This window comes from Somniosus microcephalus, chromosome 15 (assembly GCF_052327205.1).
Source record: "Somniosus microcephalus isolate GS21.2 chromosome 15, FLI_Smic_1.0, whole genome shotgun sequence".
Taxonomy (NCBI): Eukaryota; Metazoa; Chordata; class Chondrichthyes; order Squaliformes; family Somniosidae; genus Somniosus; species Somniosus microcephalus.
In genome coordinates this window covers 86,826,678-86,852,579 of record NC_141001.1, presented here as the reverse complement: position 1 = coordinate 86,852,579, position 25,902 = coordinate 86,826,678, and the positions used below count along the sequence as shown (strand labels likewise).

The 25,902-nt window shown below is 42.1% G+C and overlaps 1 protein-coding gene across 2 annotated transcripts in view; it reads right to left on the bottom strand.

Annotated features, from left to right (window-relative positions):
- The window catches only part of LOC147107063 (very-long-chain 3-oxoacyl-CoA reductase-B-like), a 195,716-nt gene that overhangs the window by 5,787 nt on the left and 164,027 nt on the right, over positions 1-25,902 (bottom strand). Inside the window, exons 7-10 of one of the 2 annotated variants that reach the window (XM_086008089.1) lie at positions 21,288-21,322; positions 14,852-14,933; positions 7,906-7,971; positions 2,399-2,548 (exon numbers count right to left, since the gene is read on the bottom strand). In XM_086008089.1, the coding sequence (XP_085864215.1) occupies positions 2,399-2,548; positions 7,906-7,971; positions 14,852-14,933; positions 21,288-21,322 (333 nt within the window). The remainder of the gene's footprint in view (positions 1-2,398; positions 2,549-7,905; positions 7,972-14,851; positions 14,934-21,287; positions 21,323-25,902) is intronic. The other variant, XM_086008090.1, reaches the window with a different exon arrangement.

The following is a 25,902-nucleotide window of genomic DNA, read 5'->3' as shown; positions in this document are numbered from 1 at the left end:
CTAAGATTTTAGCACATAATCTAGGCTGACTTTATTCAGCATTCCCAAAGCACTGCACTAGTCAGGAAGTGGCATCTGCCTGTGCAGGTGGACATAAAAGATCCCATGGAACTATTCGAAGAGGAGCAGGGAATTCTCCCAGTGTCCTGGCCAACATTCATCCCTCAAATCAAGACCTCCAAAACAGATTTGCCCACTGATCTCAATTCATGAGACCTTGCTGTGCACAAATTGACTGTTAAGGTTGCCCACGTAACAGCAATATTGGCTGTGAAGCACTTTGGGGCATCCTGAGGATGTGAAAGACACTATATAAATGTCAGTTCTTTCTTTACTGTGCTTTGCTAACTTAAAGCAGGTTCCTGGTCACAACCAAAAATGCAGTGGGGTGTGTGTGTGTGAATGAAGGGGGCACGCAGGGGCAAATCCAGGCAGCAGTATGGCTTGGGGGTGGGTCGGCAGCAGACATCCAGTGGTGGGAACATCCAACAACAGCTAATTTAATGTTAAAATTTTTTTTAATTTTTTTTAAACTGCCCTGAAGTGGATGGCAACATGGAGAACAGCGCAACAATACCATCGGGAAGGTTGCTAAATTGTTGAAATGTTTAATACAGGCTATGATAAAGGAAGTGTGGAACAAGCAATTTAAGTTACAAACAAGTTTTTAATATATTAGCTGATTTTGGGGAGGGGTGCAGCTTCATGGGTGTCTTGCAACACAGGACAAGTGATGTGGACTTGAAGCAGTCAGGAGTCATCCAGTTTGGCAAATGTTCAGTGGGGACCCCGGGGGGGGGGGGGGGGGGGGGGGGTGTAGCATCACTTGAGGGTTTGCAAGTAGAGTTTAGCTGGACTGTGACAGTTCCTGGGATCTGGAAGTACTGAGGCAGCATTGTGAAGTGGGGTCTTACTTTGGAAGCAACGGGGAGGGGTTCTTGGTGTTTGGGACTACTTGCAGAGAGCAGGGTGGTCTGGGGTTTGGAAGTACTGGGTGGAATAACAGGTTATGGCAGCATGAAGTAGTGGGATCCCAGGATCTGTCAGCAGTAGCGAGGGTAGCCTGGGCTGTGGCAGCATTCGGGAGTATTTGCCAGCTGTACACAGTGCTTTTTTTAAAAAGCGTTTTCTCCCCACTCAATACAAAGAACAGAGACGCAGATCAGTCAATTTGGACAAGAATTCCAAGGGTCCAGGTGCAAAAATGATGGCAGCGCCAACAGGTAGGGGAGGCAATATCAAGAACAGAATAGTGTGATGGAAATAGCATGACAAGACTGCAGCCACAGGAAGCAAGTGACACTTACAGGAAGTGTGTGTTATATGTAAAACTTAATACATTTGTAGAACGAATGTACATGCAAAGGTACAGACATTTGATGACTTCACACTCCGCTCCAGTTTCAAATGGACAATTAAAAACATGTGCAAGATTGCATCATGGGCACAATATCCATTAATTCTACAGCCAGATGGTTACGTGCCTCCAGGAATAGCAACAAATAAAAATCCTTTAAAAAACATGTTTAAACTATACACGTTGTATAACTAGAACAGGTCAAGGACTACTGGTTTGCACTGAATCGCAATCAATGCAACTCCGAAGAATTGCAGGCAAAAATAAAGTTATGCGACCAACAGTCTCAATGATTTCCTGTCCATAAATCACAGGACCCCGATGCGCATTCATCCCATAATTATATTGCAAGCCTGTGTTTATTGGCCTGCAAATGTACAATAGTTTCTAGATCACCTAACAACTGTTGGGAATCAAGAAGCAGAGGCAGTAAAATTCATTATCACTGCCGACAGACAAGACCAGAGGTGCAAGAGTGGCAGTACTGGGAATTTGTTCCACATTCCTGGCTGAGCAAGAACAGCAATCGTGAAATTAATTTCACTGCGCTGGATTTCAAAACAATTTAAACAATTTCTGCTAATGCAGTATACAACATGAAAGATCAAAATAGGCACCAGAAACAGACAGACACATTCAATCCCTGGTCTGTACGGATTTAGCGGAGCTCAGTTGACGTGATGGGAGGGGAGATGCAGGGGGGCTGCCGAACCCTGGGTTTGGATGGTTGAGGGGGAAGTGGGGAGGAGGGTGAAATCATCTCTGGTTTTTGCCAATGATTATTTAGTGAGAACTGTTAGAGCATTTGTAAAAACATTAGGATCAGGTGGGGCCAGTATCAAATAGCTTACCAACAATCACTTGGCTCACACTAAGAAAGACCACTTGTGCAAGAAGTTAGACAGGAGGCTGCCAGTACCCAAAATATATGAGTGAGCACTCTTACAAAAAAGAGAGAAAACTTACAAAAAAATGTTTTAGAGATGCACTAAGACGAATTGATAAATTAAGTAACTGAGGAGGCAAAACCTCCACTCTTACCATTATCGCATGTGGCAGATAACCATTTGTCTGCGTCTGAAGACCAACTGTGTTTAAGGCAGCTTTCACATAGGTCTCTGGGCTCGGTTTGTCCAGAGTTGGCTTTCGGATCTTACTCAACTTTGTAGCCACAAAGAATGGCAATACACTCTAACAAAAGCAAGCGGAAAGAGTAAATACAATAACGTTACAGCTCAGAAACAGATTACTCGTTAGTAAACAACTTTCTCACATTTTTGCATTATTTTGTTGCTATTTTATGACTTGACTTACGATGCACAAAACTTAAATCCAACAGCTATAGTTTTTGTTAAATTAGAAAGTATCACAGGGCTGGAAAATCTATTGGGAGGGAAGGAGTGAATCCTAGTATAAATGTTGGGATGCATCCTCCTGGGACTTCTGCCACTAACCCTGCCCAAGTTAGCGGAGTCAGGAGAAGGTCTCGATTAGCATGTGAATGACTGGCACCCATGCCACTAGGATCACATCTAGGGCACCGGCCTACCCATACAGGCTACAATCTGAGGCTGTACCTGCAAAGGGGAGGGGGGGGGGGGGGGGGTTGGGTTCCCAGACCCTAAAGAACATTCCTATGCCCACTTTTATTAGAGTACCATATTTAAATAACTTAAAATATTTACAGGAAACTCTTATCCGGCACCGACGGGACCGGTTGATCAAAAAGTCCAGATTACAGAGAGGTATACTTACCAAGGTACGAGAGCCCCGTACACAGCACTTGTGCAGGAGTCCCGGTTACACGGCCACAGATCCAGGAACCCCAGTTACATGACCACTAATATATAGTAAAAACTTACCTGAACCTACTCCTGAATTTTGCCGGTTAAGAGAAATTTCTGGCTATTTAGGTGCCAGTAAGAGTTTCCTGTACTTTTTTTTTTGTGGAGTCCAAGCCCCAGCCTGGCACCTTCTGGGTGAGGCCTACTTCTGCCACTTGGCCTTGTGCACCAGCTCTCATCAGGCATACCACTGCCAACAATATGCTGGGTCCCTCAGAGCTGGGGAGGCTGAAACTTCTGACACAGGAGAGCCCACCTCCAACAGTGGCTAGAGGAAACTCAGATGCAAGACCAGGACCCAATATAACCAGATCCCAGCTTAATTTGACAAAATCCCACCAAAGTTATGCCAGGAATGCAAAAGATAGGCAACAGATTTCATTTCCCACACTATTCTCTGGTGAGCAATTCTTTACTGAAGCCAAGGGTGGCGGGGATGCAGTCACCATTATCCAATGTGAACAAATATTTTCTACTTCATGCTCAATTATTTGAACCATTATAATAGAATTTGAGTGGCCTCAGACAGAAAAGATATTAAAGGTGAATAGAACACAAAACTTCACTTGGGAGCTCATTTTAACGTCCCATTAGACAAAGAACGAACACAGGCCGTGAAGACCACCTTCATATTAGTTTTCTTTTGCACATTATGCTCAGGAGAATTGATGTTGAAATTATTGATCATCATCATGGTTCGGGATTCTGTGGCCATTTTTCCACGAATAGGACCCAGACACTAGCAGAAGCTTTCCCAAAATGTGTCCACTTCAGCTCAGTGATACCAATCCTGCCCGAGTCAGAAGCTTGTGAGTTCAATCTTCATTCCATAGACCTAAACACTTAATCTAGACTGACACTTCAGTGCAGTAGAGGGGGTACCACACCATCAGATCTTTTGAAAAAGACGTTAACCCAGGACCCTGCCTGCCTGCTCAGGTGGATGTAAAAGATCCCATGGCACTTTTCGAAGAGGAGCAGGGTAGCTCGCCCAGTGTTCTTACCAAAATTCATCCCTCATCAAAAACCACTAAAATAGATTATCTGGCAATTCATCTCATTGCTGTTGGTGGGGCAAAAAATAAAATTGGCTACCACATTTGCCTACATTGCTATGAAGCATTTTGGATGTCCTGAGGTTGTGAAAGGCATTATATTGATGCAAATTCTTTTATATGGTTTGTTGCTCCAGATAGTCTCATGTTGAATTGTCAATCCAGAGATGAAATACTTTACATGCAGGGTGGGTTATTATTTTGAAAGTTCCCAAACAATGGCCCAATTACTAGCAGTATCTGGTCATTCAAGAGATATTTAGCACATTGCTGTTGACAAAGTTAATTGAGCACCAGAAGTCAGAAAACCTGCACAGGGACTCAAGGCAGGAAAGAGGCTGCGAGGGAGAAATAACCACTGCACTGTTGGCAGGACAGATAGTATAGTGAAGCTGTGTGAAGTATGAATCCCTCCCCCAAGTGGGCTCATTCCTTCTTGTTGCAACGGTACGAAGAGAGAAGTTGAACTAATTTTATCAAGTGACTTCAGTCTTCTGTATGTTTTGTCTATTGAATAAAGCAGCTTATGAATCAAACCAAACGATGCTTCACCTAGTGTTATCTTGGTCCTCCTTCAGAGAGATTAAAGGTCTACATGTGCTTAAGACACAAAGATCCTGTCCCCATCACACAAGGGAGTTTCATCGTTATACTCTCAGATCTCACTGCCATACTAACAGATACGGGGCAGTGGAAATCAACTTTCCACAAGAAAGCATGCAACCTTAAGGGAGTGAGCAATACTGCTGAACCCATCGGGTACCTGCGGCAAAACCAAATTTATAACAAGCATCTAGCAGGGAGAGTGTATAATTTTGCATATGATGTATGGTTAACAACTTTTGTGGACCTCAACAGTACCAAAGTTACTTCAAATTCTAATGAAGGCAGGACAGCAAGGATTCTTGCAATTTGTTATTTGAGACAGTGCACCAATGAGAAGTTTACTTGAATCTGAAATCAGCTCAATTTAAATACATATTGCAATGTGAGGCAAGTGTTAATTTGAGGACAGGTCTGTTTCAAAACTATTCAGTTTAAGAACTGTACAGCACTGCATAATTTACCACAAGATTTACATTAAAAAAAAACTTGCTTGGGAAGGGAAATTTAAATATTAACCACTAGATGGCACAAAGGGCACAACACCAGTATTCAGACTAAAAGCACGACTGGCTCTTCATAAATCATAAAAAAACTGGCTTTAAATTTTACCTATCCCAAACTACTTTTTCCTCCACAGTTCTTTACTTTGGCAAACTATTACTCTTTAAGCCTAGGTGACCATATAACCCATAATATGTCAGTAGTTGTCCAGTTTTCTTTTGCCAAGCTACAAATAAATTACCAAATTTGTACAGCAAAGAGTTATGGATCCCAAGGCAATCGATGGTATATTGATTTGCATTGTACATCAGTATTTTGGATAAATTAATAGAGCAGACAATAATTCTGAAGAAAACTTGTACAAAAGTTACTAAGCATTCAATAAACACTTACCACAGATCAGAAATTGTTCATGGAATTTTTTTTTATAAATACATAAAGGTACTGGAGAAATGTAGTGCATTTAGCCCACTTTGATGTGTTTACTGTAAACATAATTCACACTTAACCTTGTCTGGAATGTGGCCCCAGGGACAAGACTAGAAACAAGTCCTCCTGAAGATTCTTTGGAGACAGGCTCCTTCCTTTGTTACTGAGGGAGTGAATTGAGGTAAAGGTGTTTGAAAACACACAAAAGGATTTCAGTCCAGCAATCTAAAGCCACCCAGGTGCCACTGTATCTTTTGCTTGGACATTTCTTTTACATGTGTGTTTTTTGGGGAAGTGCGCAGTGCTGGCGAGTCTACTTTAATGCTGGAGTCGTGTAGGTTGGACCTGGTAGGGCTGCCAGGTTCCTTTACTTGAAGGATATTAGCGAACCAGTTGCGCTTTCATGGTAATTTGGCAGTTTTTTTGATTATTTTTATGGTTCAATCACACAAATGACCAGATTAACTATCTGAATTTCACAACTTGGCGTGGTGGAATCTGAATTCACGGCTTCTAGGCTGCTGGTCCATAATCACCATTATACCTTGAGATCTCAAATAAATCAGTATGTAGGGTGGGAGGGTGTCCGACATGGTGTGGCAGAGCAAAGTGGAAAAAGGGGTGGATTGACAGCTGCTTGACCAGGCAGACATATTTGGCTGTTTTCTCTCAGTTCTTCTTGGTTTGTTGAGTGCCTGAAGACTCATGGTTAGACAAAACCTCACATATAAACTTTACATTTTGGACACTGGTCCAGATTTAGTAGTTTTACTAAGAGTTAGTAAAGTACTGCATCACGTTTAGTGTTATCTTTGCATATCTGAGGAAGTGCAAGTTAAACATTCTGTAATCAAGTGAAGTTTGCTATATTGACCTAATGGTGTTTAACTTTACTTTTAATACACCTGATTTGTTATTTCAACCCAAGTCACACCGTCTAATAGAGCTTTTCTTATGCTATTTAAAGACTGTGAAGAGCAGAAGAGGATGTGTGTCAATTCAGAAAGCTAATACAGTAATGTGTGTTTGAAAATATGGCATTTTAATTGGCTGAATACCATACTTTGACAAAATATTTTGTGTTCATCAATGTAGGAACACAAGTGCTGGGGAATAGAATGTTTTCTATTTTGGGTATCCAGTGTCAGCATCAAGCACTCAGGTCAAGTAGCACAGTAAGATGCTGAATAAATCTCCGTGCTCTTCCCACAATGATGCACCTCAGCCACAACTTCAGAAAGCATGCCAAACTGCATCAGTGTGTCATTTTGTCATTTCTCATACCACTTATTATTGGCCTCTGAGCGATATTAAATATTAGTTGACTTTTAAACTTGGGTAACTGTTAGAAGGTTACAAGTGACTGGGTTTTAAACAATCAGCAGTAGAATGATCCCATTACTAGCCAGATGACCTATTGGAAAGTCAAATAAGTCCCAGATATGTCAAAAATCTTTTGTCAGTTGGTTAAATTTAACAAAGGTATTTTACTCCAAAATACCTTTCCGCACTGCCAACAGTAAAATATACACAACCACAAGAATGCAAAATTGTGAAATGTAATTTTAAGATATATAACAAGGGTGTCATTTCATCATGTCCTCAGCAATAATAGATTGGTTTTCTCAATTACACTTTGTATGTTGCCTTCAAGTTTTCTTATGCAGTTATGAATTGGATGCTGTGCTATACTTTAACAACTATTCATCAATCACGCTGAGGAGTTGCATAAAAGCAGCTAACATGCTTCATCACTTTCAATAAGACATCGCAGTTGAAAGTTATACTACAAAAGCAGTTTGAGATTTAGAGGATAATTTCACTACTTAATAAAAAAAGGGGGAAGTGCTAAAATATTCAGGTAAATTTACTTAACCTTAACACACAATGTACCAGTACTTGTGATAGAAAACATTACGTGTGCGATCGAGAGTTTTTGTTTTGAAGATCAGCACCGTCTCTTTTTCTCACCAATGCTCAGTACCTGTCTTTTTCTCCTCCCTCCAGTTTGTGTCACACTGCTAGCTATGTGAATATCATTTACTGGAGTTGCTATGACAGCAGTAGTTCCTATAGTAACAAGGATACTTTTCCAAAAATAAGCCCCGCTTACCTGGACAATGATCCCCTTGCTCTTGTACTCAGCATGCAGTGCTTGCGAAAAGAAATCCACAAAACTCTATTGGAAATAAGCAGAAATTAAGTTGGGGTGGGGGTGGAGGGCAAAGGGTAGACAGTTATCTGTTCCAGGTTGAGTTGGAAGCAATTAATTAGGTTAAATTTTAGGAGTTTGGAATCCGGATGCATAGCCTTGCCTACCAGGAGCTCAAATTAGGAATTCAGGCACCGAGCTGGGGGGTGCCCTGCATGGTTTTCAGCCTTGGACGGACATCCTGTGGGGCCCGCCGATCTCCGCACCTGAATTGCCAATATGTGCTCCTGATGGGCAAAGCTTCATGCCAGGACCTTGAATTCATAAAATCTACCCTTGAAAGTCAAAATAATAGCCAAGTACAGCTTTATAAATTAAAACTTGTATTTTCATTTTGTTTACTACCCGATTTTAAATGGCTTTCATTTGAACCAGAGCTCAGCAAATTTAGATTGATCTTTTACAGGGGGAGAGGGGGGGGGGGGGGGGGGGGGGCAACAATAGCAGCCCAGTGCATTGGAGGGTTTGCTTTACACAAGAACAGGATATGGTAGTGTAGTAGTTATGAAACTAAATTCAATAAATCTAATGACGTGTGGAGTAGCACTAGAAAGAAAATGGCCAGTCATTATTGTAAAAACCCATTGGTTCAATCCTCTAGTCTGGCTTACAAGTGATTCCAGGTATGCACTACTTAAATCGACTTAGTCCTTTGAAGTGGCCGAGCTAAAAGGCCACTGACGTAAGAAAACTACTAGGCACTTGGTTTAAGTGTTAAATAAAGCTTTAATCAGCTGTTTTACAACATGGAGGTCTAGTTGTGTCCTTCACTAGTTCCTGTTAAGAATGTCCTGCACAAGCTGGGCCCGTGCCCAAGTATTTATACTCTCCCTGAACAGCGCCACCATAGGCCGCTCAGTATTATTTCATAAGTCTTTCTTTCATGAAAGACTGATTCATGTCAGCCACCACCACTTCTCAGGGTAACTATGGACAGACAATAAATGTGGCCTTGCCAGCATTACCTAAATCTCAAGAATTTTTTTTAAAAAACTGTCTTTCAGATGAGACGTTAAACCGAGGCCCTGTCTGCTCTCAGGTGGACATAAAAGATCCCATGGCACTATTTCAAAGAGCAGAGGAGCTATCCCTGCTGTCCTGGCCAATATTCCTCTCAAATCAACATCAGTGGAACAGATGATCTGGTCATTATCACATTGCTGTTGGTGGGAGCTTGCTGTGCACAAATTGGCTGCTGGGTTTCCTACATTACAACGGTGACTACACTTCAAAAGTACTTCATTGGCTGTAAAGCACTTTGAGACGTCCGGTGGTCCTGAAAGGCGCTATATAAATGCAAGTCTTTAACTGGGGCTGTCTAACACGTAAATCAATCAGCAATATTTGGGATAAGTTTCAGCAGTTTTTAGCCTTACCATTAGGACACTAGGAGGAACATCTGCCTCAGGATGGGGAAAAATTACACTGCCTGTTTGGTTTGCTACTTTAAGGATCTCAAATTTCCTAACGATGGAACATTTTAATTCTTTTTTGGAGCAGTTACAGACTCCTTTCATGACAGAATGCCCGATTATAGCATCTCAGATGCTTTGGGACGGAGGTGGGGTGAGATGCGCATAACATTAAGTAACTGCACTTCCACTTGTATTTGAACGATGACAGATAACATACCAAGACCCACCTTTCTGGGTGAAAAGGCAATAGATATATCTACTGGGTTTATACTTAAAGGCCAAGGAGGATCAATATAATGACAAAATACAGATTTGGTTACATTTCTACATGTTTTGACAGGATTAACCCAACCACTAATTCCCTTAAAACTAGTTTCCTTGCTGATTATGTGAGGAGTTCTGTTGTGAAATAAAAGTTGACTGAGTACATACATGGCAGCACTCCAAATCTGAGTCATAAGCAAAAAAGAGATTGAAAAACAAAAAAAACCAAACCAATTAAAAATCATCTATCACTGTTCAAGTACAAGAGGAAATGCAGCTATTTTAAAATTTCACCCTTACTTAAAGTACCCAAGACATTCTAACACAAGAGGGATCTGTGCATTACTGCTCCAAGAGGAATTAAAATGCTTCTTATAATTAGAACTTGGGCACTCAAAGCTTTTGGCTTCTCTTCCCACTCCTCCACAGTTATCTCTGGAGTCCCCCAAGGAATTATCTTGGTGACATCATCCGATAACACATCAGGTTCCACATGTATGTTGACGACACCCAGCTCTACCTTGCCACCGCCTCTCTCAACCCCTCCATTGCCTATGGTTTGTCTCGCAGCTTGTCCAACATCCAGTATTGGATGAGCAGAATCTTGCTCCAATTAAATATTGGAAAGACTGAAGTAATTTCTTCATTCTGCCACAAAAACTCCCTTCCCTAGCCACCGATTCTACCTCCCTCCCTGGCCACTGTGTCTAAACCAGACTGTTTGCAAGCTTGGTGTCTTATTTGACGGAGCGGAGCTTCAAACTCCATATTCTCTCCATCACTAAGACCACTTATGTCCACCTTCATAATATCGCCCGCCTCAGCCCATCTGCTGCTGAAACCCTCATCCATGCTCACGTTACCTCCAGACTCGACTATTCCAATACTCTCCTGCTCGGCTTCCCATCTTCCACCCCCCCATAAACTTGAACTTATCCAAAACGCAATGCAAGTTACGATACAGGCAGCAAAGTCTCGTTCACCTATCGCCCCCATCCTCGCTGACCTACATTGGTTCCCGGTCCAGCAACGCCTCAAATTTAAAATCATCCTGGTTTTCAAATCCCTCCATGGCCTTGCCCCTCCCTATCTAACCTCCTCTAGCCCTACAGCCCTCCTTCTGCATTCCTCAAATTCTGGCCTCTTGCCCGTCCCAGATTTCCTTTGCCCCACCATTGGCGGCTGTGCCTTCAGCTGTCTAGGCTCTGGAATTCTCTCCCTAAAACTCTCTGCCTCCCTCTCCTCCTTTAAAAGGCTCCTTAAAACCTACCTGTTTGACCAAGCTTCTGGTCACCTGTCCCAATATCTCCTTGCATGGCTCGGTGTCAAATTTTGTCCGATAACGCTCACGTAAAGCACCTTGGGATGTTTTACTACATTAAAGGTGCTTTATAAATGAAAGTTGTTACTTTATTACAATAATTTATGCATACCTTAAAAACTAAAATGCAACCTAACCATGTGCTGATATTTAAAGACAAAACTCAAGTCTTCTCAAATTGAAAGGTTTTACTGTAAGCATATTACACTAGGATAGGATGCCTGAAATTAATACAGGAAAGCAATGTAAAAATTTCCACTATACTCAGTCTACACCTTTGCATAAAGCCAGACCTTTTTATAAAAAAAAAAGAAAATTCTCCCTCCACCCCTCTGTTAAATGTTCCAGCAGGTGGTGCACGTACCGAGAACATCCCAGACTTGATCGCTGGTCTCTACCGAAGTAGCCAGTCTCAGGTGGGTGGGAGTGAGAATGTTACGAATGGCTTCAGCATCCCTGGGTTCAAGAAAAATAAATAGCTGACACTCACTGTCCTGACTCAAAGTTAAAGAATGGGCAGCTGGAGATGGTACTGGAGAGCTGCTGCTGTGCATCGCATTTTACTCCAGAAAAGACAGGCCTAGCCTGCAGACTTCCTGGACTGCTTGGCTCAGCACTTAAACAAAGAAAGACTTGGTGCTTATATACACCTTTTATTTGGGCAGGAGGAACTTTCTTTTGTCCTAATCTTTAATCTTGCCCAAGGTTTGAATTTTGTATTTGTCTGCACTCGAGAACTCCTTGTTCTTGGCATAGTGCCATGGGATCTAAAACTCCATCCGAAGAACCAGGTACGGCAGGGCGCAAGTCATGGGGAACTCCACTTACCATTTAGAATGCTTTGAACACACTCGCGACGTACTTGGAAGCCCAAACTTATGAAAAACAAAACCAGCCGTTTTGTTGCTCAGGATGCTTCCTGAGGGTTGATTTTAATCCGCTTGGTGATATTTCATTACATACTTAGCAAACCTGGAAACAAAGCTGACCTTATATGTTGGGATCGGACAATGAAACAGGTAATTTCTACTGCATGCAATGCATAAACAGCTTCTAATGTGCTGAAATGGTCAGCAAGACAGATTGCTCATGATGCAATAAATGAAGGTCAACAGTTGCAGAGTAAATTTAGAGGAAGCAACACAATACAAGGTTTCGGATATGGGGAAATGGCATTACAGCATTGTGGTACATACAAACATACGAAAATGACAGGCAGGGAAAGATCAGCTGGTCCATCAAGTCAGCCCCACAGTCGTGATGCATGAAGCATCATGATTGGACACCCCTACCCACTAGCAGCCATGTAACGTTCTTACAATTTCAACTTGTTTATGCAGAAATAATTGATACCTACACCCTAATCACCCCCCGCTTTCCTGATCAATAAATTGAATAAAATCATTAAGACCCAAGCAACTGCAACTCAATTGTTGAAAAATAAATATTTCTGGTAAGCTAGTAATTTTTTTTTTTCCATTCTCCAAGAGTTTCCCCAAACAGGTGGGCAGATGGCACATTCCTAGTCCTCCACTAACACTAGCTACAACCAGCTGTTGTGCCATCTTGTGTTCAATTGTCTTCTCACCTCTGACTCCCAAACCACACAGGTGAACAATTCCATTCTGTAAGGAGCTACTAGACAAGTACATGCATGTGTGTGCCAAGGATGACTCATTTGACTATTTTCCCTCTCCTTCACAAGGCAGCTTTCCCCGCCAGGAACTTCTTGTTTGGGATATCGCAAGACAACACATCAATACTTTGTTGATTATGTTCATAGCTGAACAAGTGTTAGTGGGTGCACACTTATTTCAAAAGAGTTTGACACACTTTACAGTTATGGCTCAAGCAAGCCGTCAAAAATATCTCAAACTGTATCTGCTTTTTAGGCTACAACATGTAGCACTGATTTAAAAATGGAGGCTGGCCAAAATTTTCAAATTAGTGTTATTTGGCAGAACTTCAGCAGATATATCTTGGTTCAAATAAAGGGAAGTTGACTTAGCATGGGCAAATATAAATCAGACAGATATACTGCTAAAAAGCCTGGACTTCTCCCTCCACTGCGATGTAGTGACTGGGCCACTGCCAACAAAATAAATGTCACCAACAGAAGTATGTAGCATGATTATGGCAGAATATATAATTATGCTAGACTCCCATCAACATTTGCTTCTGTAAACACCACAGAAGCAAAGTGCACCAGTAAACCAATGAAAAATTCAGTTTTTTTTTTAAATTTCAAATATTCCCCCTCCCCCGCAATAATTTTTGGGACCAGGAGTCAGCATTAAGCACTCCCAATTTAAGTACAGCATGGTCCAGATGCATAGTGTAGCTCCAACTATTTTGCCTTAACGTGCTTTAAAGCCTCGACCCCCAGAGTGTATTCCCCGCAAAACTATGAATATTTCCATCTCACGCAACAGATGACCTTGTGGTCCAAACTTACAATTAATGCCAAATTACCACCAGATCTGTAATGTTTGCCCACTAGCAATAGGATTGAGACTGCATAAACTCATCAAGACTAAAAGCTCAAAAATGCAGCTATCAAATCAATGTGCAATAATAATTTAACCTCAGTTTTGAGCACCATGAATACATGCTTCCTTCTATATTTATGCTTCTGAAATTCATATTTCCAAAAATAATTCCAATATATTCATTGCTTCTGTAACCCATTTCTACTTAAACCATCCAGCAGAAAACACACTAGTTCTTAAGTAGGTGTGTCAGTATGATTTAAGAGTAATATCCAGATAAAGCACAGATTCTAACTAGAGGGGAAGGGTGGGGGGCAAAAAAACAAGTACCGTTAGAAGTTACATATATAAGTTAACCTAGATCAGTCTTTTACAACATCATGTGTACTAACTCAACATGGTATACATCAATGATTTAGACTCCAATGTAGGGGGCATGATTAAGAAGTTTGCAGATGATACAAAAATTGGCCGTGTGGTTGACAGGGAGGAAGAAAACTGTAGACTGCAGGAAGATATCACTGGACTGGTCAGGTTGGCAGAAAAGTAGCAAATGGAATACAATCCGTAGAAGTGTGAGGTAATGCATTTGAACAAGACGAGGGAATACACAATAAATGGTAGGATACTGAGAAGAACAGAGGGACCTTGGAGTGCATGTCCACAGATCCAGACAGGTAGATAAAGTGGTCAAGAAGGCATACAGGATACTTTCTTTTATTAGCCAAGGCATAGACTACAAGAGCAGGGAGGTTAAGCTAGTACTGTATGAAACACCAGTCAGGCTTCAGCTAGAGTACTGTGTACAGTTCTGGTCACCACATTACAGAAAAGATGTGATTGCACTAGAGAGGGTACAGAGGACATTTACGAGGAAGTTGCCAGGACTGGAGAATTTTAGCTAGGAGGAAAGATTGGATAGGTTGGGGTTGTTTTCTTTGGAACAGAGGAGGCTGAGGAGAGATGATTGAAGTGTATAAAATTATGAGGGGCCTAGATAGAGTGGAAAGGAAGGACCTGTTTCCCTTAGCAGGGAGGTCAATAAACAGGGGACAGAGATTTAAAGTAATTGGTAGAAGGATTAGGGGAGAAATTTTTTCCACCCAGACAGTGGTGGGGGTCTGGAACTCACTGCCTGAAAGAGGTAGAGGCAGAAATGCTCATCGCATTTAAAAAGTACTTGGGTATGCACTTGAAGTGCCATAACCTAAAAGGCTACAGCCCAAAAACTGGAATTAGGTTGCATAGCTTTGTCGGCCGGCACAGAAATGATGGGCTGAATGGCCTCCTTCTGTGCCGTAAACCGATTCTAGAAGTCAAAACACAGAAAAACATAGCAAGAATAAGCTAAATCTTACCTTGGTTGCAGAGTAGAGAGTCAGTAAGGGTACAGGATACAATGCACTAGCAGATGACACATTCAGGATGATGCCTTTTGACCTTGTTTAAAAAAAATATGCATACTACAATTAACCTTTGGAATAAAGGAGCAGGATTTTTACACCTCAATGTCTAAGCCAATATTATAAATATAATAATTTTGGCCAGAGAATTAGAGAAAAGTCTAACCTCGAAGTTGCTATGCTGAAAGCTCTCAAAAGAGTTCCTCTTAAATGATTTATAATTTCATGTATACATTCAAAAGGTTTTGTTTGGCATGCAAGGATGCAGTTAAATTGCCACCTTTGTTTTGATGCAAAATGGCTTTCGGTGTGCATTAACAGAAAGGTAGGTGTGATATGCTCAGTGCACGAAAGCCCCGAGGTGAGACTCCCTTCAGCAAGCCATCTCACACCATTTTGAATCTGCAATGAGTGAACCATAACTGCAGACTAAGAAATCTAATGGATGTGTCCTGACGTTGGAGATCAAAGCGAACAAAAAAATTTGCACAGCACTGCTATTCAAAAGACAGTGAAGATAGGTATTCATCCAAATGAATATTGCACAAATGGGCCATAACCTAATGGAGTGAAGGTTCACATAACATTTCTCAGGTGGAATGAATGCAGATTTATACTGAAGAAAAATATATGGCTTCATCGATGAAATTGTATCTGTTACTAGTACATATGGTTAATTCCACCTCGATCACTCACTCCTCATGGTCAAAAATAACTCAACAGTTTGTTTCAGTAAGTTCCTTCAACTCCTGTAGTCTTCCTGACCCCATGATAGAAGTCCATTTTTGCCTTTGTACCATTCACATTGTGAAGGTATTTACAAACTACATGCCGTTCTCTTCAGGTGGTGCACCCAACATTGAACGTGATCACTTCACAGCTTTCTTCCATATAGATCATCTGGGTTTATGCTAGTGTCAAAAATCACTGCCCTCCTCGCCAGGACCTCTTAGATCATGAATGACACTTTAGAATCGATAAAGAGAGCTCTTCTGATCCTTGCTTTTTAATCGGACAATCAGCAGACTTGGATTGGTACAGATTTATTCCTTACATAAGAGTAAACCCCACTGGAGTGGAGCTAATTTACAGAACAAAACTGGAAACTGTTCAACCTCCGTCGCCTCCAGTCCAGATCCAAGGTCGTCCCATCCTCTGTCGCCAAATTACAGCATGCAGACGACACTTGCGTCTGCGCACACTCGGAGGTCGAACTCCAAACCATCGTCAACACCTTCACCGAAGCGTGCGAGACCATGGGCCTTACACTAAACATCCGTAAGACAAAGGTCCTCTACCAACCTGCCCCCGCCACACAGTACTGCCCCCCCGATGATCAAAATCCACAGCAAGGCCTTGGACAACGTGGACCACTTTCCATGCCTCGGGAGCCTACGGTCAACAAGGGCAGACGTCGACGACGAAGTCCAACATCGCCTTCAGTGTGTCAGTGCAGCCTTCGGTCGCCCGAGGAAAAGTGTGTTTGATGACCAGGACCTCAAACCCGGCACTAAGCTCATGGTCTACAGAGCAGCAGTGATACCCGCCCTGCTGTATATCTCAGAGACATGGACCATGTACAGCAGGCACCTCAAAGCACTGGGGAGGTACCGCCAACGCTGCCTCTGCAAGATCCTCCAAATCCATTGGCAGGATAGATGCACTGACGTCAGTGTTCTTGCTCAGGCCAACATCCCCAGCATCGAAGCTTTGGCCACGCTCAATCAGCTCCGATGGACGGGTCACATTGTCCGCATGCCCGATGAGACTCCCAAAATAAGCGCTCTACTCGGAGCTCCGGCACGGCAAGAGAGCCCCAGGTGGGCGGAGGAAACGCTTCAAGGACACCCTCAAAGCCTCCTTGAAAAAGTGTAACATCCCCATCGACACCTGGGAATCCCTGGCCCAAGACCACACAAAGTGGAGGAGAAGCATCCGAGAAGGCGCCGAACACAGTCTCTTCGCCGGGAGCAAGCAGAAACCAAGCGCAGGCAGCGCACGTCAACCCAAGCACCCCACCCACCCGTTCAACCACCGTCTGCCCCACCTGTGACAGAGACTGTAGGTCCCACATTGGACTCAGTCACCTGAGAACTCATTTTTAATGTGGCAGCAAGTCATCCTTGGTTCAGAGGGACTGCCTAAGAAGATAGGATCAAGAGCTTATTTCCTACTTAAGATACTAAATAGTGAGCAGCATCATTTAATGTCTGTTAATTACTTTAACTTCAACACCAGACACTATAATGCAGCTGTAAGGAAACGGTAGCACATAAACGTGTTCATAAAATTGTTTACTTTCCACAAACCCCTCAGTTAAGGGCTCAAATGAACAGTGATATACATTGAGAAAACATTAAGGAGAACTTCAGATCTATTGTGTGCTTATGCTGGCAACAGATCACGAGTTTTAACGCCAGACATCTATTGCGAGAAGATGGGTGCTTCACCTACCAAGGATCCAAGTGTCTGGAAAGGGGCTCTGCAGATTCAACATCAACTTCTGTACTCAGCAGGATATGGAGTGGAACGCACCTGGTGATTGGCAGGTAAGCCAATGTATTGTGCAAAGCACTAGTTAAAAACTGCCATTTTAAAGTCTTGTTACGGGATAATTTCTAGACTTGCTGAGGCTGATGCATTACTGGAAACATTTAATCTATTTCAGGCATCACACTCCCTGAAATTCTTATGTTTTTCACCTCTATCCCCAGTACAAGATAAGTTGATACTTTAATTAAAGTATGTGAAAGCTACAAATAATTTGTAAAGCTTTGCCGTAAACCAAATTAATCCAATCAATTTGAACTGAAAAACAGTAATGGACATAATTTAATGTCTAAGAAAAATATTCAGATTCTGTCCTCAAAATTTGTACTAGGGCAATATTTTACATTTGATCAATAAAAGATGATGAACAGGGATTCAGGCAGGTAGGGCCACATTGAAGTCCTCATAAGCCTCACTAGGATACCGAGGCATGTCAGAATGGGATGGGCCTGCCTTCCCTCCATTTACAGCTCATTACAAGCATTTTAAAACAGGTTTTATACTTTAAACTATTTTGAAGGTTTTTGCTTAAAAAAGTGTTGATAACAAATGGGGGAAGGGGGTTGCTTGAAGAATTTAAGCACTTGGGAAAACTGATAGGATCGGACAAAGTCAACATGGATTTACAAAAGGTAAATCGTGCTTGACTAATCTACTGGAATTTTTTGAGGATGTAACTGGTAGAATCAGTGGATGTGGTGTATTTGGACTTTCAGAAGGCTTTTGATAAAGTCCCGCATAAGAGATTAGCATGTAAAGTTAAAGCACATGGGACTGGGGGTAAGGTACTGACTTGGATAGAGAACTGGTTGGCAGACAGGAAGCAGAGTTGGAATAAACAGGTCTTTCTCCAAGTGGCAGGCAGTGACTAGTGGGGTACCACAGGGATCAGTGCTAGGACCCCAGCTATTCACAATATATATTAATGATCTAGACGAGGGAACTAGATGTAATATCTCCAAGTTTGCAGATGACACAAAGCTGGGTGGGCGTGTGTGCTGTGAGGAGGATGCCGAGAAACTCCAGGATGATTTGGACAGGTGCAGTATAATGTGGATAAATGCGAGGTTATCCACTTTGGTGGCAAAAACAGGAAGGCAGATTATCTAAACAGCAATAGATTGGGAGAAGAGGAAGTGCAACAAGACCTGGGTGTCCTTGTGCACCAGTCGCTGAAGGTAAGCATGCAGGTGCAACAGGCGGTTAAGGCAGCAAATGGTATGTTGGCCTTCATAGTGAGGGGATTCAAGTACAGGAGCAAGGATGTCTTGCTGCAGTTGTACAGGGCCTTGGCGAGACCACACCTTGGAGTATTGTGTGCAGTTTTGGTCGCCTTATCTGAGGAAGGACGTTCTTGCCATGGAGGGAGTGCAGCGAAGATTCACCACACTAATACCTGGGATGGCAGGAATGACGTACGAGGAGAGATTGGGTCGATTGGGCTTTTATTCGCTGGAGTTTAGAAGAATGAGAGGGGATCTCATTGAAACTTATAAAATTCTAACAGGACTAGACACTGGAAGGATTTTCCCGATGGTCGGGGAGTCCAGAACCAGGGGTCACAGTCCAAGGATAAGGGGTAAGCCATTTAGGACAGGGATGAGGAGGAATTTCTTCACCCAGAGAGAGTGGTGAACCTGTGGAATTCTCTGCCACAGAAGGCAGTTGAGGCCAATTCATTAAAATATATTCAAGAAGGAGTTAGATATATTTCTTAAGGCTAAAGGGATCAAGGGGTATGGGGAGAAAGCAGGGACAGGGTACTGAACTTGGATGATCAGCCATGATCTCATTGAATGGCGGAACAGGCTCGAGGGGCCAAATGGCCTACTCCTGCTCCTATCTTCTATGTTTCTATTTTTACTGAGTCAGGTAGTACAAGCAGTAAAATTAACCAGTGCAAAATGCAATAGAAGGCATTAACTATTTAATACCTTGCTTAAGACACCAATTCTTGCAAGCCAGATACTTGGATAGCAAGAGTACCATTAAAACAAAGAAAAAAAGTGAAAAGTATGTTAATCGTAACTTACAAATCTCAATGATGATCAGGTAGTACTGGTTAGACTTCCCATTTAGTAACTTTTCATTGCCTAGTTAGGTTTGTCCAAATAATGAGATTTACTGGTCATTTTATCAGGGTTCCCCCCGCAAATTTAATACATCCAATCCCTCTGCACCCTCATCCCCCACCAGGCTGGCCTGAGGGCACTCCGCTTCTTCATTGAACAGAGGCTCAACCAGTCCCCATCCATCACCACCCTCCTCTGCCTGGCTGAACTTGTTCTCACATTGAACAACTTCTCCTTTGACTCCACTCACTTCCTACAAATAAAAGGTGTTGCTAGGGGAACCTGCATGGGTCCTAGCTATGCCTGCCTTTTCGTGGAATATGTGGAACATTTTGTTCCACTCCGACTCGGGTCCCCTCCCTCACCTTTTTCTCCAGTACAAACTGGAAAATTACATGAACTTTGCTTCCAATTTCCACCCTTCCCTCACCTTCACATGGTCCATCTCCGACTCTTCACTTCTTTGACTGCGGTCTCCATTTATGGGGACCAATATCCACTATAACCCCACTGACTCACAGCTACCTTGAGTACACTTCCTCCCACCCCACTTCCTGTAAAAGGACTCTATTCCATTCTTCTAGTTTTTCCATTGCATCTGTTCTGACTATGCTACCTTCAATACAAGTGCTTCATACAGTAACACAATCTAGATTTAGGACCCATCTGTGAAACTGAGCAGAGCAGGCTTGTTTTCCTGGTGTGGAGATGGCCTAGCAAGCAGCTGCCATTAAAAAGGGCAAGTAAAAAATGTTTTTAAAAAGCTTGATGCAGAGCCCCTTGCTCCACAGCGTCCGAGGCGGCTGCCAGTCGTGATCGACTCCCATCCTCCTCTTCTTACCACCCCCCTTCTTCCTGGGACTTATCCGCGGGCCACTGCTGGCAAGGCAGACAGCCCAAATTGACATGCTGGCAATGTACAAGCAGTCTCTGAAGGAACGACAGGCACCAGTAGCGCACCCAAGTTATTCAAATGAGGCCCAATGCTCATTTTCAGGTGAGCTTTGGGCCTCCCAGTTGGTGCACGCATTCAGCGTTGGTTATGGGCCCGAAAAGGGTCCATAACAAATTTTTACCCCTTTATGTTTGATCCCACCTACCGTCTCATGCCGATGAAAGCAAGAGATTTTGAATTATATCATGGGAAGCACTGGGTGTAAAAATATGGAAAAGTTTTAAGTTGTTTAAATTACACATCTTAAAAACAACAAGTGCTACACACAATGTCGAACAGCAGAATATTTAAGCTTACTCCACCCATGGCAGACATTTAGAATTGAATAATGGCACGTGCAACCAATGAGTTATGTGGTTCTCTCCGTTGTGGAATAAATCTGGAGTATTTCACAGTTCTTTGTTGTGGATTCTCTCAAGCTTGCCTCTGCTTGTGCGGCTGGCCAATACTTCATCTTTAAGTGACCAATGAATAACAAGCCCTGCAGTCACTCACTTCACTGGTGCTTATGGCTGGTGAGGTTATCCCAGGGAAATACCAAAGTGACGGCCTTTAAAATGTCAGAACCCACTGAAGAAAACTAGGTTGTTGTGCTAGACTGATGACTCATTTTTTTTTTTGTGTTCACTTACAGAAAGAAATAGCCACAAGACTGAAAGGGAAGACTTCCTTGAGCCTATGAATCATTCCCTGCTATGATACATATATTGTTACTCAATCATTTAAACAGACAGACAAGGCTCATTAGTCATTCTAAATGAATTCTTGAAGGAAGGATTCTCCCTTATAAATAATAATGAGCAGAGTGACTCACCGCTCCACCATAGCAGGCAATACCATCCTAGTCATCTGTAGGAGAAAAATAAAGTGTCAAAAAACAAAGGATTTTAAAAACCTGCAAACTACATCTGAGAATTGTGTTGCTCAGTAAAATTGATTTTATTTCTTTTGAAAAATTGTAAACAACAATCAAAATATATGACCTGTCTTCACTAGAGTCTGCAGCTGAAATAAAATACTTAGGATTTTCTACACAATCCCATTTAAAATACTCATTCATATACAAGCTAGAGGAATATTTTAACAATGACATTCCTGCACTATTTAAGATTCACAATTAGATTGGTACAGTTGCTTTACAAGTGAACATATAAATGCAAATACAAACCGTTGCCTTCAGGTGCAGTAGCTATATATGAACAGGGAGCAGTGTTCTGAAAAGTCATACCCATATACAGTATGCACATTGAAATGCCACGATTTGTCTGATTGCAAATGAACTGGCTTGTTCCAGAGCTAGCCTTACCACCTTTTTTCAAAATGACTGATGGCTCGGCTGGAGTGCTCTACTGTCCACTTCCCCTGCCGATAGGCAACCCATACTATCAGAGTTGCATTTTTGTTACCATAAATCAACTGAGCTGTTGTATGGATTCTTTTTTGTATTTTGCCCTCATCTGCCTATGGAGAGGTCCAGAGCTGAGATTTAGTCGACTGGTTCAGTTACTAGTTGGGAAAGGGAGGTTCTGCAGGGGGAGCAATGGCAGAGCAAAGAGCTGAAGTAGGGGCAAACAGGAATCACAAAGACAGCTGCTGCCATCAGACCTAAAATTCTTAAACAGCCAACTGGTGAGAATGATAATCCTTCCTGTAAAGTGTAAGCTAGTCCAGAGAAAGAACACCTGCTGCTGGGCTATTTGAAATAATACCCCTAAAAATATTAGCTCCTACTTGGCTTGCAGTTTTCCTGTAATGGACTGAATCACAGCTGTAGAGTATCTGTCACACAGCTGTGCTGAAAACCTTCAGCATGGGGCTCGGATAAGCCAATTGTCCATGTACAAGATGCTGCATGGAACGTATTTTGACCACTTTGGGCATATACTTTGTGAACAAGTGGTGGGAAAAGGTCAGAGTACCTTAAAATGAAAACGATGCCCCTGAAAATGAACCAGAGAGAGAAACTTCTAGTGGCAATATGGAAGCATGATCTTTTAGGCCCATCAAAGCTAAGCAGATCCATTGGCTGGATAATCTGTTGTAGCATGCCTACCTCAGGTGCATCCTGTTTTAAGCAATCTGGTTAAAATCTCAAGGTCTGGTATATTTTGCAATTACCATGTCTTTTCGTGGACTACAAGATAATTAGCATAGAAACCATCGCTTTCTTAATCGGAGTGAACGCTATTTTTTTGAGCCAATAGTTTATCTAGGCTGACAATACCAAATGATACAGAACAGGAGTCCATTTGGCCCATCGTGCTTTGAAAGAGCTAGCCAATTAGTCCCACTGCCCTGCAAATTTGTCCCCTTCATGTATTTAACCATGAATGATTGTGCCTTGCAGGTAGTCTGATCTAATCATCCAATGGAATCGCTGAGGGATGCTTGACAGGAGAGAGAGGGGAACCATCTTTAGGACCCTTGTGTTGGTACTTCTGGTTCCCCAAAGGCTGCAAATTTTAACCCGAGTTCCAAGAGGGAGGAGTGTATCTGGTGAGACATTGATCCTAATCTACAGGTGGGACCCTGGCAGAAAATGGGAGGGAGGGAGGCATGCTGTAAGGTATAATGCTCTGGGGTTCTGGCTGTGGCACCAAAAGGCTGTGGCAGAGCAAAGCTTGGTCACTGCAGTTAAGCATAATACAAGAGCTCATACTTTTCATAGCTATCCCTGAAATAGCAGACATATTTTGCAGATTTATATGGTTCCAACAGGTACTCTGTCCCCATTAAAGCGTGGTTGCAATAAAGAAAAGATTTTCATTTTATAGTGCCTTACCACGCCTGTCAGAAATGTCAATGGTTTCTGTGAATGAATGGACTACTTTAGACGTGCTGTGATTATTATGTAGGCAAAGCAGCTACTGTACCTTCCATGGGAGTCATTTTGAATGCAGTGATACTAATCTGTGAAGCAATACACCAAGAGCCACAGATCTCATAGTAAATCAGGTGATGCACTACTTCAGGAGGAGAAGTGTGTTACACCTTGTATTTGTCAATGTCTTATTCTGCTGCTACGGCTTAAAGCCACAAAGTCTTTGCATTTTTAAAAATAGATAGAAAGGAAAATAACTTATTTAGCACATTTCATGACCTCAGGACGTCTCAAAATGCTTTACGAGCCAATGAAGGACTTCTAAAGTGTAATCATTTTTGTAACATGGCAACCAATTTGCACACAGCAAGGTCCCACAAATGGCAAGGAGATAATAACCTGATGATCTGTTTTCAGTGATGTTGGTTGAGGATTAATATTGGCCAGGACACAAGAAGTCGTCCTCTGCTCTTCTTCAAATAGTGCTAATGAATCTTCTACCATAACCTGAGAGCAGGCGAGGCCTCGGTTTAACATCTCATCCGAATGACTGCACTTTCACCAGTACAGCACTCCCTCAGTACTGCACAGAAATGTCAGCCTACATTATGTGCTCAAGTCTCTGGAGTGAGACTTGAACCCACAACCTTCTAACTCAGGTGAGTGTGCCACCATTGAGCCAAGGCCGATTCCTTATAGCCTGGAGTGACATTTGGAATATGATGCATGCCCTCAAAATTATTTATAGCCTAGTAGCTCTCCTGTGGCACTGCTCACAGCAAATCAGGCAATATGTCCATTTTATAAGCCTATGAAGTGCTGGACCATGTAATGTAATATGCATTATTCTGCAAACCTGACTGCTTACTTAACAGTTCAACTTTGGACAAACAGTCAGGTAAATCAGAGTTTAACTGATTTGACAGTTGGTGTTTACAAAGACACAACTTGTCAAGAAACAAAGTATGCATCTGAAAAAGGATATATTTTTCCTCCGCACATATGGGAAATGGAAGATTGTTCCACTGCAAGTGATCCCGGATTTACTTTGAAGGGTCAGAGCAACTGAACCAAAAAATCCCAGGTAAGTGAAATTCAGGTACAGGAACTTGGTAAATTAATCAAAAATGGCACCATTCACCCCTACTTATAAATGGAATTCATACAGCATTGTAAGTCACAATGTTCGCAGCAGCTATTAAAATATTATTACCATGTTAGATGGCTACAGCATTGCAATGATTGGTGCTCAAAATCCTAGACTGTTACAACATGGAAACGTTGTGTACAACAATTGCTACAAAGCAAGGTGGCCCACCACCTTTCAAAACAACCAAGAATGGGCATTAAATAGATGTGATGTTGCCAGTGCTACCCACACTCAAGAACCAGTTTCTAAGAAAGTTATAACCCCTCATCCCTAGTAACATTGAGTGAATCTATCCTACACCTTTTCCATTCATTTTTTTATCCTTCCTAGAATGGGGTGTCCAAAACTATACACAATACACCAACTGCAGCCTACAGTCTTGTTGACATTTTCTTAGCTTTATTTACTTGTGTTGCCACCTTTAGTAACCTGCATATCTGTGCACCAAGGTGCATCTGCTTTGCTACTCAGTTTAAAATCTGACTATTACAGGTTAAATTCCTTCCCCATCTCTTCCAAAAACACATCATTTCCCATTTCCCATGAGTGAACTACACCCACCATTGATCTGACCATCCCATTAGCCTATGCCTTCCTGTGGTTTTACACATCCTGGTCACCATTCACCAATTCCCCAATATGACATCAACAAACTTTGATATTGTTTCCTCAATTCCCAACGCCAGACCACTTATGGATTCAAAAGTACTAGCCCAAACACAGAACACTATAGAAAGCCATTCACCAGTCTGCACCCCCCAAAAAAGCCTGCTTTTTCTCTCAACCATTTGTTTTCTGTCCTCCAATCACCTTTCCATCCATGTGTCAACATTTTCTGAGCTCCATGTGCATTACCCTTGCCATAGGTAGTTTATGTTTTAACAAACCAGTAAAGTATTGGGAAGACAAATGATATACCGACCACTAAGTACATGAATTTAAAAACTTTTTTCCAAAATGTCCTGATTTCTTAAAAATACAGAAACTCTTCTCAATTCATTAAGATGTTACATGTTAAAGTCCAGCATCATTCACCAAAATGCACTGGCATCAAGGCGATGCGGTATTGAGGAGCTGGTTTTTGTGAAGAGTACATTCTGAAAATATGGGAATGCTTTTGTAACCCAGCGAGTTCCTAATTGGATGCATCAGGACTGTTAATTACTGTAGTTGCAATCTTTTAAAAATACAATTAAGAGTTTTGCTTAGTCTCCATAAATACGGAAATTGTTAGTCAAATCTACACCTGCAAAAAAAATTCTCCTGCAATGAATGAACTTCTGAAAATAGTAAGCCGAAAGCTGCAACCTGTAAGCACTGCTGCATTAAAGAGAGATTAAGGTCAAAATTGGCATATTGAAAACGGTCAATTTGCTTTAAAGCCGAGCAGTGTTTTTGGTTCTAAAATTTAAATGCAAGGCGTGGCCTTTTCGATCAATTGAAACTGTCCTGATATTA